We start from the raw sequence: 18,646 nt of genomic DNA, 5'->3' as shown, positions 1-18,646 counted from the left end.
CCTCCACTCAGAGGGCAGCCTTCTGGTCGAACAGAACTCACCTCGTGTTTCCAGGAGGAGGGGGCATTTCCCATGATGCACTGTACTATGACGGCACCTGCCCATCTAGCCTTCCTTGGGCCATTCGAGGACCCTGAGGAGCCAATGCCAGTGGGACTGCAGGTCCTCCCTCCCAGGACTAGCCCCACCCCCATGCTCATGTCACAACCCTTCCTTTCTGAAACTTTCACTGAACTTAAAGGTTTCATTATATGTTGGGAAAATTGTGGGACCACCTTGAAATTGTGTTTATCAGACATTGTGATTTTACTTATGTCTATGTACACAGAACTCTGAGCCTCGTTCTATTGAGAAAAGATGTTTTAAGTATTGTTGGAGTCTAATGCAATATGATACATAGCCTGAGGAGCTTCACTGACTGGTCCTTTCTGCTGTAACTAAGAAGTACCCTGAGGAGTTTCATCTGCTCCCTTTAGGAGACACGAAAGAGGGAAGTGTCTAAAGACTTCAAAGAATGTAGCCATAACGACTCATTTTAGGACAATGCCGTGGTGTGGGAAATCATTTTGTTTCCCTTAAAGGACACTTGTTTCCGAAGGCAAACGTCTGTGGTCTCTTGTGATTGTCTAAGGTAGAGATGCAGAGAGGTTTTAGTGGGAGGGCACTGCACACTGGTGGGTAATGGCAGCGGGAGCGCAGGGCTGAGCGTCCTGAGCCTGCATCCACTCCTCAGAAGCTTTCACCTGTGAGCCATGGCCAGTGTCTGCAACGGGCCTGGCCCTGGGGTGAGACAGTGGGAGTGGGGCCCTTGGTGGCTTCTTGGCCAATCCGAGCATAAGGAAACACTTGCATTAGGAGCACATTTGTTTGAAAGGTTTCCTGGTGCTGAGTGTTTCCTTTTCTCCTGGGCAGGAGCTATACCACCAGTCCTATGACTGCGTCTGTGTCATGTTTGCCTCCATTCCGGATTTCAAAGAGTTCTACACGGAATCCGATGTCAACAAGGAGGGTCTGGAATGCCTGCGGCTCCTGAACGAGATCATCGCCGACTTTGATGATGTAGGTACTTGCGAGTGACCCTGGGAAGGCGGGTAGCCCCAGTCCCATGCTGGCATTCCCTGGCCGGCACATCTGACGTTGTTCATCATGGCATATCTTAAAACTTGGCCTTTGATGTCATTTCTCATGGCTGGAGTTAAAGCTTGTTGCTCTTTTTAGGTCCCAGACAATTTTGGAAAGACAAATGTATGTTATTTGTGAGATGGTATGATTGCTAGGAACAACTACCAACATCTGTTCAATAATATATATCCGGTGTGCTCATGAATTTTCTCAAAAGGCTTCAACTCCAAGGCTCGCCCATCCATTTTTATATCGAAAAGATAATGAATAGATTCATCATAGTAAATTATTGGCCTGTCTGTCTCTGCATCCTCCAAGGTCTCGGTCAGATATCAACTTGAACTCTGCATGGATGACATGCTTTGTTATTGAAAAAATCAATATGTATATGAGGTAATATATTTCAAAAGGGCCAAAGTACGAGGTCTTGCCAAGAAATAAGGTGAACATTTAAATTTTAAAAAATTATTACAATGAAAGACACATTGTCATAATCTCCCTGAAAATACTCCTTCCTCCTCGCTTCGAACACACCTATCCCATTGTTCTTGCCACTTTCTGAAGCAGTTCTGGAAGTCCTCTTTTGTGAGTGTCTTTAGTTGTGCTGTCGTGGCTGCCTCCATGTCTTGAATCATTTTTACTTTGGGGAAGAGCCAGAAGTTGCATGGTGCCAGATCCAGTGAATAAGGTGAATGAGGACACACCATAATATTTTTATTTGATGGAAATTGCTGTACCAGAAGCGATGTGTGACACGGAGCATTGTCATAATGGAGGATGGAAACGTTTGCCCATTTCTCAGGCCATTTTCTATGCACATCGTTTCTTAAATGCTCTAATAAGCCCTTATAATATTCAGAGTTCACTGTAGTGTTGCTGGCTACAAATTCAGCTCACACAATTTTATCAAGGTAAAAAACACAGTATCACCTGGATGGCACTCAGCAGCAGCGTTCACTGTATGTTTTGATCACACCTTGTATATGTTTTAGAATTTGAAATAGGTGTGATTTTTCAATTTTCAACATTCTGCCTTTGGAAAGAATAATGGGTTCTGTTTTACAGTAAGAACAAACACAGCTCTGGTTTTTAATAATTTTGCTGCTATATCATTCTTATACATATTAAGCCAATTATAGGAAAACTGACACCTATGAACATGAATTCATCATGATTTATGGAGCTATGGAATACAGTGATGAAATTATGTACTATGATGGTTCCTGGCCCACCTTCTGAATGACTTGTGGGACCTGTACATTTCTGTACTGCCGTCATCACCAAGAGGTTGACTAAATACTCACGGTGAAGTAATAATTACTAGAGATTTCCACTGTCATGACATGTTCATAGTGAAAATGGTGGCACGTTTGCTCCAGGGCCCCCAGTGAAATAAATGTGCCCCAGTGCCAGTGGGTGAGTGACAGTACCCTTTCGCGTTGGATTAGCTCTTGGATATGTGGTAAGGGGATTTGCTCTCTGTTAACTTCTCTAACATGTAATCTTGAAAGAAACTTCTCAGAAAGCAGAAGTACCAAGGAGAGGTCAAGAAGATGCTCCCAGACTTTGGTTGACACCATTGCTGTCCTGAGCAAATTTAGAAACTTCCAGAGTTTCCTTCACTTGCTGTCTCCATGATTCGTTCTCATTCCTACAGCTTCTCTTATTTTTACCTTCCCTCCATCCCACCCCAAGGCCTAACGTAGTGGGTGGGGAGGAGTGAAGTAGGAAGATTGTAACTGGGGCAGCAATATTAGGGTCTGAGCTAAGGGGAGGTGCTGTTCTAGATCTTCGTTCCCTTCACTCCAAGTGCTCAAAGGGCAAAAGCCAACCCTCAGCACAATAATTGATCGTAAGTCACCCTCACCACGCGGGGGAGACCTCATTCACTGAGTCATACTTCTGTAATAGGTCTTTCAAACACTCAGTCAGGAAATATAATTGAGGCCGTTATTATGTGCATCATAATTTATCCTGGTTTCTTCACTAGCAGATTTTGGAAGGTCATTCATGTTGACTGGAAGTAAATCATTGTATGAAATTTCTTTCCAAGGACATGCTCTGTGTGAAATGCATAAAGTGCTCTTTCCCAACCAAGCCCAAGGTTGAAGGATGAGTAATCCATGGCTGAAACATCTTGTGTACCCGTTACTGTAAACTAGAATTTGAGGATGTCTCTAGGAATTGCTTGGCCCTGGGTCAGCTCACACTGCTGAATAACTGAGTGATTGTCATTGCTTTACAGCTGTTGTCCAAGCCGAAATTCAGCGGAGTTGAAAAGATCAAGACCATTGGCAGCACATACATGGCAGCAACGGGTCTGAGTGCTGTGTCCAGCCAGGAGCACAGCCAGGTACAGAGGTGCCAGCCGTACATGGGCACACGTGAGCCCACAGGTCATCCTGCTGCCAAAATGGCCATGCAATGAGCCAATCTGGGAGCTGCTTGATACCAGATAAATATACAAAAAGTAAAAGATTAGAGCTGTTTATTTAAAATCAACTCATTACAGGATGGGTCCTAGTCTTTTGGTTAAAAACAGTGTAGTCGAAAAACAGGCTGACCACAGAGAAATTTGCTTGAAAAGGTGGCTTGAGCAAAATTGAGTATCTTCAATCACCCAGCAGTTTTGAGGGGGTTTCCTGTTTGGGTGTATGTGTGTGTGTGTGTGTGTGTGTGTGTGTGTGTGTGTAGATATGCTTGTGTAACTTGTGGGTCCATAAACAAAATCCTGTTTCCCCTCAGGACAATGGGCCCCCTGACGGGCACCAACCCAGGTTCCTGTGGGACAGAGGTGGGGGGACAGCACAGGTGACCAGAACGTCCCAGAGCACGGTTTGCTGGAGGCAGGTGGAGCCCCCAAAGCCAGGAAGGGCTGAGCCTCAATGCTCAGCACCCTCTCCCACAGACACAGATGGAGCGAGAGAGAGACAGTGGGACAGCACTGTGCTAGATCAGAGCCCCTCGTCCAGGGACATCAGGACAGAGTCCCCTTCCCTCTTCTCAGTCCTGGGCAGAGACTGGAACGTGAAACGTCTGATTCGAGGTTACCACCAGTGTTTCTCCAAGTGAATGGGGTCAAACATATTCCATTTGTTCTCTTCCTCATGCGTTTGCTTTCAAATTATTGTTTCTAATGTATATGCATTGCTTTAGTAATAAGGACAAGTAAAGAAACAGACAGTAAAAGAAACCCTAAAAGAGTCTCCTCTTGGGTTCTGAGCAGCACCCTCCCAAGTCCAAAAGGAAAAACGTCACCCCTGTGTACATGGTGTCATGTATTTTGAATGCCTTGGTTTTTTATGACCATGACAGTAAAGTGTTGAAAATCTATTGAAACATCATAAAGCAGAGGTATTGAAAAATATAACCATATTTTAATTTTAAATAGCTGAGTTGTACTAAAAATAAACCTGATTACAATTTTAGTTTCCTGACTTTATTAGAAATGCACTTATACTTTTTCAATACCTTTAATATTATGGGGAAATTAAGCACACAAAAAAATAACACAAAGTCATGTATATGGGCATGGATGTTTTTCCTTTGCTCAGGCTCTGGGACGCCCAGCATAGCACTGTCAGAACCAGTCAGTCTTAATTGGCTCCACTGCCATAACAACATGCCACAGGCTGGGAGGCTCAAACGACAGAAATTTATTTTCTCCCAGTCTGGAGGCTGGAAGCCCCAGATCAAGGTCCCGCGGGGCATGGTGCATGGTGAGCGCTCTCTTCCTGGCTCACAGGTGGCCACCTTCTCTCTGTGTCCTCACAAAGCAGAGAGAAAGAAAGACTTCTTGGGGGGAGAGGGTTAGGGCTTCATGATGTGATTTTGAGGGGACACAATTCAGGCCACAGCCCTGCCTTCATTTAAAACTTCAACATTTTAGTTCATTCTGGATTTTTCTGCATCAATGTTGACTTTCTAAAACATTGCATTAGGGCATTATTTCTCATGATTGCTGAGCGTTTGGTGCCTCCGTAAGTTTTGTGCCCAAAGCGAGTGCCTCACTCTCCTGCCTCTACTTTCAGCCCTGATTATGAGGCCTCTCCAGCTGATCTCCCCCGTGGCCTTTTGGGGCACTTGGCCTGATCACACCCACCCAGACCTTGCTCCCCGACAGCCACTTGGGGATCCCCGGGCAGGGCCTCAGAGCAGAGATCCTCAAAGGTACCTCGACGTGAAGCAGGGGGCCTGCTGCATAGAGATTACACAGGTCCACCCACTGAGTGATTCTGTGCCCACCCCATCTCAGGAACTGTGTTTCATTTTCTTCACTGTCTTACAAGCCCACTACATCCAGTGAAAACCCTCTCCTTTTTATCTCCTGACATTTTTGAACACTTACTAAATGCCTTCTGAGTCTACTTTAACAAGCCTAGGAGAACCCCTCTCCCCTGACCCATTTTACAGATGGGGGAACTGAGGCACGGCAGGTACTTGCTAATGACTGCCCCTCTGTAACTGCCCTCTGTCCAGGAAAGGCATGTGTGCAGAGATTCTGATGTTAGGTGAGCATGGAGAGTGGAAATATTCAAGGTATCGTAACACAGGCTGCTACAACAGAAATACCATAGACTGGGTCACAAGTGGAAAACATTTATTTGTTGTATTTCTGGAGGCTGGAAAGTCCAAGATCATAGCACCAGCGTTGTCTAGTGAAGACCCACTTCATGGTTTGCAGACGGCCATCTCCTTGCTATCTCCTCACAGAGTGGAGGGCAGAGAGAGCGGAAACAAGCTCCCTCCAGTCTCTTACCTTATTCATGAGGTCTCCACTCACATGACCTAATCACCTCTAAAGGCTTTACATCCTAAGACCATCACACTGGGGATTAGGCTTCCACATAGGAATTTGGGGGATTCACAAACATTCAGTCCATAGACGAGAGACCCCCCCCACCCAAACTGACCAGGGAAGAAGTAAGGAGCCCTCCTGATCTCTGCAGCTGCCCGTCTCATAGCAGCTAAAGCATACTTTGAAACTAATAGTCATAGCTTCCTTTCCTGGAAAGCAGAAAATAGTTTGGGTCTCTGCTGAAATGAAAAGCAATATCCCAACTCTATGTTATTTTTTGTACAAACACCAAAGCTCTCATGATGCGTCATAAGTAGAAAGAAATTTCCTCTGATTTTCAAGCTACTAATAGGAAACTGAAAACGGAAAAGAAATGAGCCACTGTTCTTTGCTACTGAGAACGTCAAAGACACTTAAATGTCAGACACTTAGGTCATTGTCAAAGCCATATATCTGGCTAGGATGCTCAATGTGTGGGAAGGGGGAAGGTACTGAAGTAGCACAAAAGACAATGTCTTACTGACAGATGCTTTTCATGTCAAGCAGAGTAATATCCTTCTCTAAATGATCACAGCAGAAAGCAAATAAATCCCGAGCCCCAGGGGTACAGGTTGAACATGTTGCCTATATCAATTCATTTCACCTTAGCCATTACAGTATGAGGTAGGTAGCTACTGCCCCATTTCAAAGATGAGGAAACTGAGGCCCAGAGAAGTTCAGTGACTCAGCCACGGCCAACAGGTAATGATTGTAGAACCTGGAGCTGAACCCAACTTTGTCTGACTCAAAAGCACTGGCAATTATTTAGTGAACTTCTGGCATTTAGCAAGTAGTGGTCAGAGTGCAGACAATGATCCTAGGAAAATAAAGGACAGGGTGAATGGGCGTGCAGGTCTGTGGCAGATGGACCTAGACAGTGAGAGACTGGGATGGAGGGGGCAGAAAGGAAGGCCCGGCCATCTGAATCTCAGGTTTCCAGGTTAGGGATCTGAAGTTGAAGAGTCGAGGATAAGAGCTGTCTTATGGGCTATGAAATAATATTAGTTTTAGTTATACACGTGTGAGCTTGCACTAAGACATCCAAGTAGAGTGCCAGTCGTCCACAGTGCCGGTGGCTAGTTTAAGAGCCATTAGTCCACAGCTCTCCATCAGCTGAGGATCTATCAGAGCCATCATCCAACCCACATATCACCATTGTGCTGGCGAGAGTATCACGGAAAACTGCTTACCTATTTGTCTATGTTTATGCATATTTAATTTAAATATCTCCCTTAGGAAGCTTACAAAGAAGGAATGCAATGCAAAAATAGTTTCAAATTAATAAAGTGGAAGGAACCTGTAAGACAAGATGGGAACAAAGATGAGAATGCTGCATAAACTGCAAATAGCAAGAACTTGACCGTGTTCTAGATGCCTGAAAGGGGGGGGGGGGGGGGCAAGACGGCACCGTTGTTCAGACGAGGCCCCTGGAGTCAGATCGCCTGGCTGCAAAGCCTGGGTGTGCTACTTCCAGGAGTTCTTGACCTCTCCGGATTCTGCTCTCCCATCTGCCCCACATGGGTAAAGGTGGAAACTGCTTCCTGGGAGCCACGGTGAGGACTAAATACATACTTGCAGACAGGCGTCCATCCACTAATGCTAGTGAGTGTCCAGCAGCCAGCACAAGTCCAGTGTTCCAGTGTTCATAAAGTGAGATCAAAGCACTCACTCAGTAATGTATTTGAAGACCAGGCCATGTCAGGTTGGAGTGAGGTATCCCCCACCCCGGCCCTGACCCAGGTGCTAACAGAGGCCCTGGTAACCATGACAATGGGTCGGTAGTGAGCAGTGCGCTCAGGAACTTCCTCATGGAAAACAGGTCAACATGTCGGGAGCGGGGGTGTTTGCTAGAACGTCCCTTAATGTGCATATTCATTCAATATGTTCTCTGTAGAGTAAGGTCAGGTGGAGAACAGTTGAGTCCAATTTAATCCAAGTTGAGTGACTCTAGAGGGACCGATGGATGGTGTAGCAATCAGGACATTTTCCACAAAGGTTATTCCATGCCTCTGAGTTTTGATAAACACTGGGAAGTGGTAAGTTCCAGTCATGTTCTCCGACAGGTACCTGAATGTCAGGTGTCCTGAGCCACCAGAGTGGGGCCGGTCTTCATGCTGTGATCGTCAGCTCCCCTTAGAGAAGGCTGGCATCCTTTGGAGAACAGTAAGGTCTAATCAGATCCCCCTAGGAGCCCCAGGCAGAGAGCAAGATGCTCCTTAGACAGCAGTTCTAAATCTTCAAAGTCAAACAGACGATCACCAACATAGCTGGTGCTCAGTGAACATGTGATGGATGGAGGAAGGGGAAGGAGAAAAGAGGAGAAAGCAGGAGAGAAGGCCTGTGTTCATTTTGGCCTAAAACTTGCCGTGGTTGCTACCTAACAGCGCCGCGGATTATAAGATGCCCCCAGGAAACATGTGTGTACTTTAAGCCGTGTTCCTTGATGCTGCAACTTCAGAAACAAACAGCTTGCAAAATGTGTTCCAGGAAATCGACTGTGTCATCTCATTGTGTGGCTGGAAGTCAGTTACATATTTGGCAATAACTAACAGAAATTATTTGGATCACGGGAGAAAGAGCTGCGTTCTACAGCCACCAAATGTTTATCAAAAGCTCAGTTATAAGGACTTTTTGAAATGAACTGAGCTCTTCTAGAAACTGAGCATAATTTTTTCTAGGGTTTACTAAGCCCAAATGAGTTATTGACGTTGGATTTAAACCCCATTCCCAGAACTCAATCTCTTCGTTATTACTGAGGTCACATAAAACCTCCAGCGTAAGCCCTACTGCGGGAAAACGGATCAGGTGAGAGATAATTTATCAGCAAGTGAAGCTGGTTTGCTGCCCCTTGGTTCAGTTAAAAGCACATCATCTCTCCCGTGGCCAATCTGTTCTCCTTGCTAGGAACTGGTCATTTGTACTGCACAGGATTCTGCCTGTCGGTTAAACAGTGTGTTCTCCGTTAAGGAGCATGACGTTCGCCAACTGATGGCACAAACCTCCAAATCATCTTCTCCTCCTAAGTCGTGAGACAAGAAATATTAACAAGCTCTGAAAAACCTTAACTGTCCTTAAGAAATGATTCAGCGTTTCCCCCAAAGTTAGCGGACAGTCGGCTTCGTAGTTTCAATCTTTTTAATTGTTTTTTTCTCCCACGATTTTAAGTTACAGATTTATGACAACTGTAGTATTTCATTTGTCTTTTCGTAGATTGACGTAATTCACCTAAGGAAAGGAAGAAGCTTTTGTCTCTGAGCCAGAAATGTAGTTCCTCTTCACCATTCATATTTATTTTATTTAGTGCAATGGTCTCAACTGGGAGCATTTCTCCCCCCCAGGGGACACCTGGCAATGTCGAGAGACATTTGGGGCTGTCACATCTACAATGGGGGGGCTGCTACCAAACGCTGGGGTGTGGAGGCCTGGGGTGCTGCTCAGCACCCTGCCATGCACAGGACCCCCCAGAACAAAGAATTGCCCCCCCCCCCCGGAATGTCAGCAGTGCCAAGGTTGGAGAAGCCTGCTTTAGCGCTCTCCTCTTCGCTCCTGTTATTAAAATGCAGCTGGTTGTGCTGAATAACCCTCCTGGCATTTTCCTTTTTCCTTAGCTGCTACCCTGGTTATGTCTACTGTCTTCGTGTCTCTTCTCACTCATCCCAGCCGAAGCCCTCAGACTTTGTTTTTATCTTCACCCCCATAGAGAATGATCCCCCAGGTCACCAGGTGCTTCCTCTTTCAATGTCCCCGAGAGCTTACTGGATCCCTGATTGAGCTCCTGTGGGGCCCCAATGGGTTTAAACACTCCTCCCAGAAGCCATGGATGTCCTATGTCCTGTTTCTCCCAGCCTTCTCTCAGGAATTTCCAGGGTCTCTTATTGATGCCCATCCCAACGGAGGACACCCCCGGTCTACCCCAATAATATCCTGTTTCCTTTTCTCCCCTCACCTACTGCATGGGACTTGTAAATGGTCCCTCCTGGGTGTATGCTCCCCAGGTGAGCGTCAGTTGGCTTTGACCTTCTGCCAAAGGTTGACGATCCTGTCTCTGTTCCTCCTAGACATTTCTTCTTGCTACCCGACAGCCAACCGAATCGTAGTTATTTAGTAAGCATGTGTGAATCCAGTGCTTCTCCTTTGATCATACTGTGGAGACACAAATTACGAGAACAGTCTCTGCCCTTGTGGAGTTCACGAGTGAGTGAAGGAGACAGACTTCAAGGAGAAGGCCACACTGACTGCAGGGCTAAGATGGGCGTCCGTCCTACAAGCCCACTGGCAGCAGTGAGAGGGCATTTCACCAGGCAGACTGCATGGAAGCCACACTCCAAACTATCTTGGTGCCCAGTCATTAAAAGTTGGGGAAGCACAAACCTTCAGGATGTGTAAAGTAATATTAGCTTGGTGCGAAAGTAATTAGGTTGGTACAAAAGTAAAAAAGAATCTATTTTTAAAAGATAACCAAAAATAGACATTTTAAAAGATGAATTTCAAAAGTAAATATGAATATAACAGGTGCTACAAATTGGTGGTAAATATAAATTAGTAACAAGAATAGTAAACATAAATGAAGAGTAAATAGGAATTTCTACTTCTGCCCATTGGGAACCTTGGCCTTCTCTTCTTTCTCAGCTCCATACGTATGATAGCTCTCCGTTCCTCCAAGGACGATAAGCCACCCAGAGCCTACTGAAGGCAAGACTTGTTGACCCCTGTGTTACTTTGCTCAGGCTACCATAACAGAGTAATCCAGACTGGGTGACTTAAACGACAGCAACTTCTGTTCTCACCGTTCTAGAGGCCAGAAAGCCAAGATCAAGGTGGCAGCAGATTTAGTTTCTTCTGAGGCCTCTCTCCTTGGCTTGTAGATGGCCTTCTTCTCCCCATGTCTTCACGTGATCTTTTCTCTGTGTTTGTTTGTGTCCTGATTTCCTTTTCCTATAAGGCTACCTGTTGCACTGGCTTAGTCAGACTAATGACCGAATCTCAATCACCCCTTCCAAGACCCTGTCTCCACAGCCGCCTTCTGAGGTCCTGCGTGTTATAACTTCAACATGAGTTTGGGGGAACACATATCAGCCCATAACACACCCTCCCCGCATAGGCCAAAAGGAAGGGTGGTGGTTTGAGACCCAGTGGTATTTAGGACTGTAGCCAGCGTGGAGTGGGGAAAGGGAGGAATGGCTCCCCGAGCTCGCTCCCTGCCTGCCCCCCACCATCTCCCCTGGCCCTCCCGCTGATTAATCCAACAGGAAGCCAGGGGACAAGGAAGAGGGAGTCCCTCCAGGTCAGCCTCCCCAACCAGAGCCCAGCAGAGAATGGGGAAGACTGGGTATCAGAGGCAGATGGAGAACCCCGAGCCAGCCTCTCCCCGAAGGTGTCTCTGTTGGCGATTTCTGGGTTAAAACGGTGTAGGCCCTACCCAGTGTCTTCTAGTGTTTCACATTTCCTCATGGCCACAAAAAGGAATTCAGGCACAGTGCTCCCTTGAGATGAGATTTAATTCTCAGAAACGTCTGCAGTGCATTGCAGAGTCGTAATGTGTGCGTGTTCCTTTCTGAGTGGAGCCCGGGTTTGTGACTGAAGGGAGCATTGCAGCCTGTGAAACTCTAACCCCCCTACTGCATGTGTTTCTTTGTCCTCAGGAGCCCGAGAGGCAGTACATGCACATCGGCACCATGGTGGAGTTTGCTTTTGCGCTGGTGGCAAAACTGGAAGCCATCAACAAGCATTCCTTCAATGACTTCAAGTTGCGAGTGGGTATGTTGTGCAGAGACCCGGGTTTCAGTTGTGTTAAGGCATGGAGCAAGGAAGAATTCACAGGAAATGTTGCTCACCCTTGCGATGCTGAAGTAGGACAATGACAAATGTGTCCATAGAGCAGCAGGACTGGGTTGCAGGTGGCAGGGCTCAGGGCAGTGGTATGACCTCAGGGACTTTTGCACAAATTAGAAAAGAAATAACCTGCTTAGTTGGACCCAAACTATAAGCATTTGGTTTAGCAAGTAGGCTGTGAGCTGGCTTTCCGTCCCACCTACCTGTCCCTCCAGCCAGGGACAAGCTCTGGCATGCACAGCCATCGTCATCCTGAAAAGCTCATGTAAGCCCGTGACCTAAGCCACTCCATTCGTTCGTGGACGACAGTCAATAAAACTAGGACTCACCATGGGCTGGAAAATGCATCGAGACTTCAGAGAAGTGAAATGGGGAAAAGAAAGATTTTTTTTTACTGCATCTTAGAATTCTTAAGATAGTCATACTCCTAGGGTGTCGTGAGCGGGACATGGCTATCAAAGTAGCGGTCTCACACATAGTGGTGTCTGTCCACAATGTCAGACTTCAGTAGAATAAAGCCACGGATCTAGTCCTACTGACTCGGTTTCCCACGGGCATTAACCAAGGTTCCAGCTAGAGGGTAGTCTCCAGTAATCTAGGGAGAGCGGTTTCACTCAAGATGGTCACACTGGTTTGCAAGCAATAGGATTAGGCAAGGCGAACAGAGGCTTAGGAAGGAGGGATGAGAGAGAGAGTCAGTGTTCAGTGAGAGTCTCCACAGAGCTGGGGTGTGTAGCATGAGGCGTCAGGCCGTGCAGGTGAGACAGTCAGGAGGTGAGGCTTCAGGTGCTCCACCTGGGATGAGTGCAGGTGCGGCTGTCAGCTCATCGGCTGAGGGCTGAGCGAGGAGCCGTCAGTGAGCTCTGATCTTATGCTCGAGACTGGGTGCAGGGCCCCCATCTGCAGTCCCAGAAAGCGTCCAGGTGGTCACACTCCACCCTGCCTCTGGAGTTACCTGGTTAGGGCGTTCACTGGGTATGCCATTCAGGGGGTGCTGTGGCATGACTGTCACTTTGTGACTGACACAGCTATCGGAATCATTAGCATCCATTTTGTGTTCATAGTTAATGCTTTATATACAGGGTCATGACCTACAAGAACGCCAAACTTGCAAATGTGTGTCCTAGGTTCTGAAATAGCTATAGATTTTTGGATTGAATATTCTATTTGAAGAGAAAAATCCAGCTTTCTTTAAAATTAAAAAACAAAAGTCTAGTAAGTTCTTTCCTTACTTTTAATTGACTTAGCATGTTTCATGATTACTTGCCTTTTACAAATGTTTACCCCCCAAACTGCGTGTTTCCAGCCCTCAGGTGAGCACACAGCTGCCTTGTGATGTTTGTGCAGTTACCTGCAGCCATTCGCGACTTGTAAGGGCTCCTTCCACCATTTTGTGTTATTCTTGGCAACACACTTCGCTTCTTCTGAAAGCAAGTCCACATAGAGTAGTTCTTGTAACAAATTCCGTCTGACTGGCTTTTCACTTCTCTTGCACAGACTTCAACTTTTTTAAAAAAACCCTGATATTTAAAGCTGTTTTCTTCCTTTGCTCTGCATATGTTCTGAATTTTTAAACCCAGAAATATTTTACATCTCTTGAGCAAAGGAGATTCTCCTCCCTGTATGTCTTATTAATTGTCAGCATCTGAACACATTTTGGTGTTATCGGTTCTCACCGCCTTGCACGGTGGACCTTTATCTGGGCTCCCATATGCAAGGTGAGAAGGGCCAGTGGGCAGGAGGCTGCCCCATCCCCCTGCTGACGACATCAAACAGGGAGGCATCCCTTTGCCCCTGGAGAGTCTTTGTTTGTACAGCTTGGGAAATGGGCTACGCACACTTCCATACTACCCTCCTTAAAAAAAAAAAATCTATCGCATGGCCAAACGACGCCTCCATTGTCAAACACATGGACCAGAATAATATCGCCCTTCACTGTGAGGCAGAATGGGAATGTTATTTGCTGCTCACACGCAGTCACGTCCAAAGCGCAGTATGCTTGGTCTGGACCGTAACCTTGTTTTACAAACTACTGTGAGCAGTGGAATGGACCTCCTTCAGTAGGTATTTATTGAGTGCTTACTTTACACTGATTACCAAATAACTAATAATATCTGTCACTCATTCCACGTGCCAGCTCTTTCTATTTCTAAGGACGCCTGAGCTCAGTGTTTCACTTTACTTGCCTTTGAGTCGCCTGTGGCCTCTCCCCGGAGGCAGCTTCCAGGCTCCACCGTGGTACATGGCACCATCCAGTGGCAGTTCACTGTAGGAACTCGGAAGAATAATAATGACCTCCACCCCACACTCCCCCCAAAAATGATGATACAAATAATAAGAGCTGAATATTAGCTCCTAACGTCATTTTCTGCATGTTAAACTGTAGAGTCAGCCAGTAATGGGAGCCACAAATTGCACACATGCTTGCACTTAAGTAGAGATTGCCCCATTGCTAGCAATAGGCCACGCTGTCCCCATACCCACCCACGCACTCCAGCCGCTCACTGATGCCTGAGCACTCTGACCCCTGTGACAGAGCTGGCATGAAATGTGTGGGATGTCGGAAGCAGAGCTGTGAGTTTTATTGAGTCCTCCGCAGCAAAGGAGAATTTCTTTCTCACTGCTGTGAACCTTCGAAGGTTGGGTGGAAGTGTTTCTACTGTGTTTCCTGCCTACCTCTCCACTGCCAAGAGGAAGCTTCGCCTAAACTCTGACAGGCCGAAGCACACTAAGCAGTTCAGCAGTGAGAAATGAAATCTCTCAGAAACACCCTCATTAATCGATATAATTTGACACCTGTGGTACAGCCGGGATCCTAGAACCAGGAGAGAACACAGGAGAGGTAATCAGTCAACTATCTCCATTTGTATTTCTATGTCCTGCCTCCACACCGCTCCCATACTGACTCTGGGCCTGTGTGTTTGAACTGAGTTCTTGGGACAAGCGCTGGTCCTAGCTGGCACACTGGGGGCAGGGGGGAGCCTGGCCTCTCCCTTACTAGACAAGTTGATCAGAATTTTGAAGCTTCAGCTTTTTGTGGCAGACGCCATCTCCGTATCCCATCCGTGTCAAAGTGCACCATGGCCTTAAGTGTATATGTATAATAACTATGGTCTTATAATTGCAATTACTACAAGGGGGTGGTCAGAGCAACTGTCACCTCCGTGGTGGCCCAGGGTACCTGATTATCGGGGGAAGGAATGTATACTAAGATATATACATACATACGTATGATTATGTATACGCATACACAGTGTACTTGTTATAGCACATAATGCCCACGAATCCCGGGAATCCAAGCCATCCATCGTCGTGCCTTGGTGAGAGCTCAGCCAGCTGGACTGAAGAGAGGTGACCCATGAATGTCCCCAGTGACCTTTGATTGAGTCTCCTTGGAGAATCACAGTTTGTGAGGAGGCTTACACCCCAGAAGTTGGATTGTCCTCACTCTGATGGGTTCAGAACTATAAAGTCCAGCTTCACAGGATCCAAGAACCCAAGCAGCAAAACCTGACAGACCTTCCAGGGCTTGTCTGGAGACCATCTTCATGTCACTTTTGCTCACTAGGGGTGAACAGGTGTCCTGGGATCCCCTCCAAACATGAGGGTCTTGGGGAGTTCCCTCGATCCTCTCAAGTCTACCTTCTGGTCTTTTTTGTCCCACTTGTGTGTTTTTAAGTGCCAGTCATCTCAGTTGAAAAAAAAAATCCCCAAACTTGAACTCTATCAAAATCTCTATATTACGCATGTCCAGATGCCTATGGGTTTTTCCAGACATGCGTAGACTCCCTCGCCAGCCACTGTGCAAGTTAGGAGAGTCTTCTGGAAGGTAGTTTAGCAATGGGAATCAAGCACACTCCTCAGGAATTCAGTAAACTCACCAACGGGGTGTCACCAAAGGCAGGCACCCTCAAGGTGGGGAGAAGCCATGTGTCCAAGAAGCTCGGGTGAAGACAGGAGAGCAGAGTCCTCACTAGCAGGGGCCGTGGGCCAACTGCCCAGCTTTGCGTTCTGCTTCTGCCGTCCACGTCTTGTCTGCTGGCGCCACCCCACTGCTTCCTCACTTGACAATTAAAGGTGACGATAACAGAACCCACCCACAGGGCTTTTGTGAGAATTAAAAGTTTGCACATGAAAAGCAAGTAGAAAATGCAGTAGAGTGGTGGTGATTTCAGCAAAACATTTGCGTGAACCCAAAAGTCCAACAGCGGCAGAATGGCCAGTGTACATAGTACAGGCACCCAGCCATTCAAAAGAAAAGTATGAGTATTTCAAAATTAATTAAGTACCAAACTATTGGAAAACAGTATAATTATCATCACCTGCCTAAGATTATATAGCGACATAGGAAAACAGTCGCCTTACAATGTTTAGCTTTTCAAAGCATAACCAATTTTATGTTATTACAGAATAAAGATAAATGGACATATAATCATGAATCAAGGTCCAAAAGGGGAGAAAAAAAGACACATATTTTGACATGATAAAATTCGAAAAATTCTTTTTCCTTGCTCGAGAGTTCCGTGGGCTAATGAGGTTTAATAGTGACGATTCCAGGTGATCTAGTAAAATGTTTCTGTTGAAGACAATTGCTGTCACCTGAATCGTGGTAACGCCATTCTGATGTGTCACAGGGATGAACCATGGACCTGTGATCGCTGGTGTCATCGGAGCTCAGAAGCCGCAATACGACATCTGGGGCAACACCGTGAATGTGGCGAGCAGGATGGACAGCACTGGGGTCCTGGACAAAATACAGGTAACCTGCCTGCACGGTCACCGTGGCCCTGTCTGTCCTCTTGGGAGCCATACATACATATGCTGATAATCACACTAATATGTTAAAACAAAGGAACAGACCTTAACGTTCATGTCAATCTTGAAAAACCTTGAGAGAACCTTGAAGAAAGCTTGAAATTTACATAAGTCTTTTCACTGGGGAAATGTTAATTCATTTCTGCATTACAAACAATAGGCAAATGTAATCACGTAAAGGTCACTGCAGTGTAAAAGCAAGGGACCACAATGACCAGCAGGCAGTAGGACGGCCCAGTGGGAAGTGCAGGAGTGATGCCTTCCCTTCTTTTCCTGTTCTCGCCACAACACCTTGAAAAGGACTTTGCAAGGCCCCAAACCGGACCTCACCTCCAGCCTTCCTCTCCCCGGGGGCTGGATCAGAAGGAGGAATGACGGAGCCGATCGGGGAGAGGAAGACATGGAATCGTGGGTGATGTGAAATGGCCATACTAAGTTGGACTAGAATGGGATTTCGAGATCTAGAAATGACTGGAAAGAACTGGAATCCACCCAGGGCATAGAAAGGGAACCTGACAAATGAAAAGCAGCAGGGGGTGCATGCAGTGATTGGGCAGAGCCAGACACCTAGGACCAGTGAGGGACTGATTTCTCCACATAAGAGGGACGTGTGCGTCTGTGCCTCACCCTCTAAGAGCCGCGGTTCTACATGTCACTGCAGCCAGGCAGTGTTCTGCAAGACAAAGTCTTGCCACATGGCAAAGATGTGTGAAAGTCACTGGACACAAATAGTAGGTGTGATCGGTTTGTAGTCCCCTCCAGAGAAGTCAGTGCGTCCCTGTTCTGTGTGCCTCAGCTCGGCCAAGGTCCTCAGACAAACTTGCTTCTTCAAATTGCAGTGGAGGCTTAGAGACTGTATTAACCTCTGAGGAAGACCGTCAGCTCCAGAGTCACCAAAAACGGGCTTTTCACGAAACCTCTGCCTTCTCACTTGCCCCTCACGCTGTACCACCTCATTCCCCCAAGACGATTCTATTACTGTGGCCTTTCCAATGCATATCTTTAATGTTTACTGGAATGGGACAAACAGTACTTCTAAGTGTCTGCCTTCTTCCAGTCAGATTATCAGTCACCACTTGTTGAAAAGCAAGCAACATCCAACAAAGGGAGAGAGAAGAAGGAAGTGATGTGGGAGGAGAGGAAACATTCCAGCATTCCCAGCCAGACTGGCCACACGGGGTTCCTCGGACTGTGGGCTGGAGCCGTGGTCACTCTGAGCAGACTTCCCTGTTGCCCACCCTTAACAGGAATGGTCTGCCACGTTGGCAGCCTGGCGTCACCATGCCCTGATGGCACCACGGCTTCTAGGGCTTTCTACATGCACATCACTACCCGCTCCTGATGCCCAGGGAGGCCCGGCAGTCCTGGACCACCCAGGGTCTGCTGTTCCACTGGAGAGGGAGGCATGCTTCCACCAGTTCCACACTTTGTGCCCTGTAGGCTTCCCTGTGCCCCCACCACACACCTGGAACATTCAGAAAATGGGTGGTGGTTTTAATGAGCTCCACAACTCTCCCAGCGGTCTTCAAGCACTTGAGATAAGTATGAAAAGCCACTTAAGAGCAGCTGGTCCAGGAGAGCGGTCCTCTGGGAGGCTGTAAATCCCCTGCAGGTCAACATTTCAAATGAGTCTGAGCTCCTGTGTGTCTCTAAGATGATATCAGGCATCATAAAACCGCATGTGGTTTAGTGCCGAGTGGCCACCTGAAAGGCCTGTGTGCACCCTGAGCCCCGGGGAGGAAAAGACTGGTTTCTGTGGGGCGAGGGTGAAGTGCATCCACAGGCCCGTGTGGGCTCACTGGGCCCAGTAGCTGGAAGGTTTGTGTCTGGCTGGTTTCCGTCTCCTGTGCGAGGAGCTCGCTCTGGCTCCGGTAGCCTTTTATTTCCATTTATGTGCAAAGAAAAGAAAAAAGTAGTGAGACCCAGGAAAAATAAAAAGTGATGCAGAGGCCATGAAGAGCTTCTCCTGGGCTAAAGGAACGGGATCTTTTTATCAAAAGCATGGCGCTCCCACCGTGCTTTCTAACCTAGAAGCCCAGA

At 46.9% G+C, this 18,646-nt stretch overlaps 1 protein-coding gene across 1 annotated transcript in view; it reads left to right on the top strand.

Moving 5' to 3' along the window:
* ADCY2 (adenylate cyclase 2) overlaps positions 1 to 18,646 on the top strand; it is a 348,589-nt gene that overhangs the window by 326,959 nt on the left and 2,984 nt on the right. Inside the window, exons 21-24 of the mRNA XM_074329098.1 lie at positions 913 to 1,059; positions 3,368 to 3,475; positions 11,602 to 11,716; positions 16,426 to 16,550. Of these exons, the coding sequence (XP_074185199.1) occupies positions 913 to 1,059; positions 3,368 to 3,475; positions 11,602 to 11,716; positions 16,426 to 16,550 (495 nt within the window). The remainder of the gene's footprint in view (positions 1 to 912; positions 1,060 to 3,367; positions 3,476 to 11,601; positions 11,717 to 16,425; positions 16,551 to 18,646) is intronic.

Source organism: Rhinolophus sinicus, linkage group LG03 (assembly GCF_036562045.2).
Source record: "Rhinolophus sinicus isolate RSC01 linkage group LG03, ASM3656204v1, whole genome shotgun sequence".
Classification (NCBI taxonomy): Eukaryota; Metazoa; Chordata; class Mammalia; order Chiroptera; family Rhinolophidae; genus Rhinolophus; species Rhinolophus sinicus.
The sequence above is the reverse complement of the archived record's forward strand: the minus strand, read 5'-3'. Positions and strand labels throughout refer to the sequence as shown.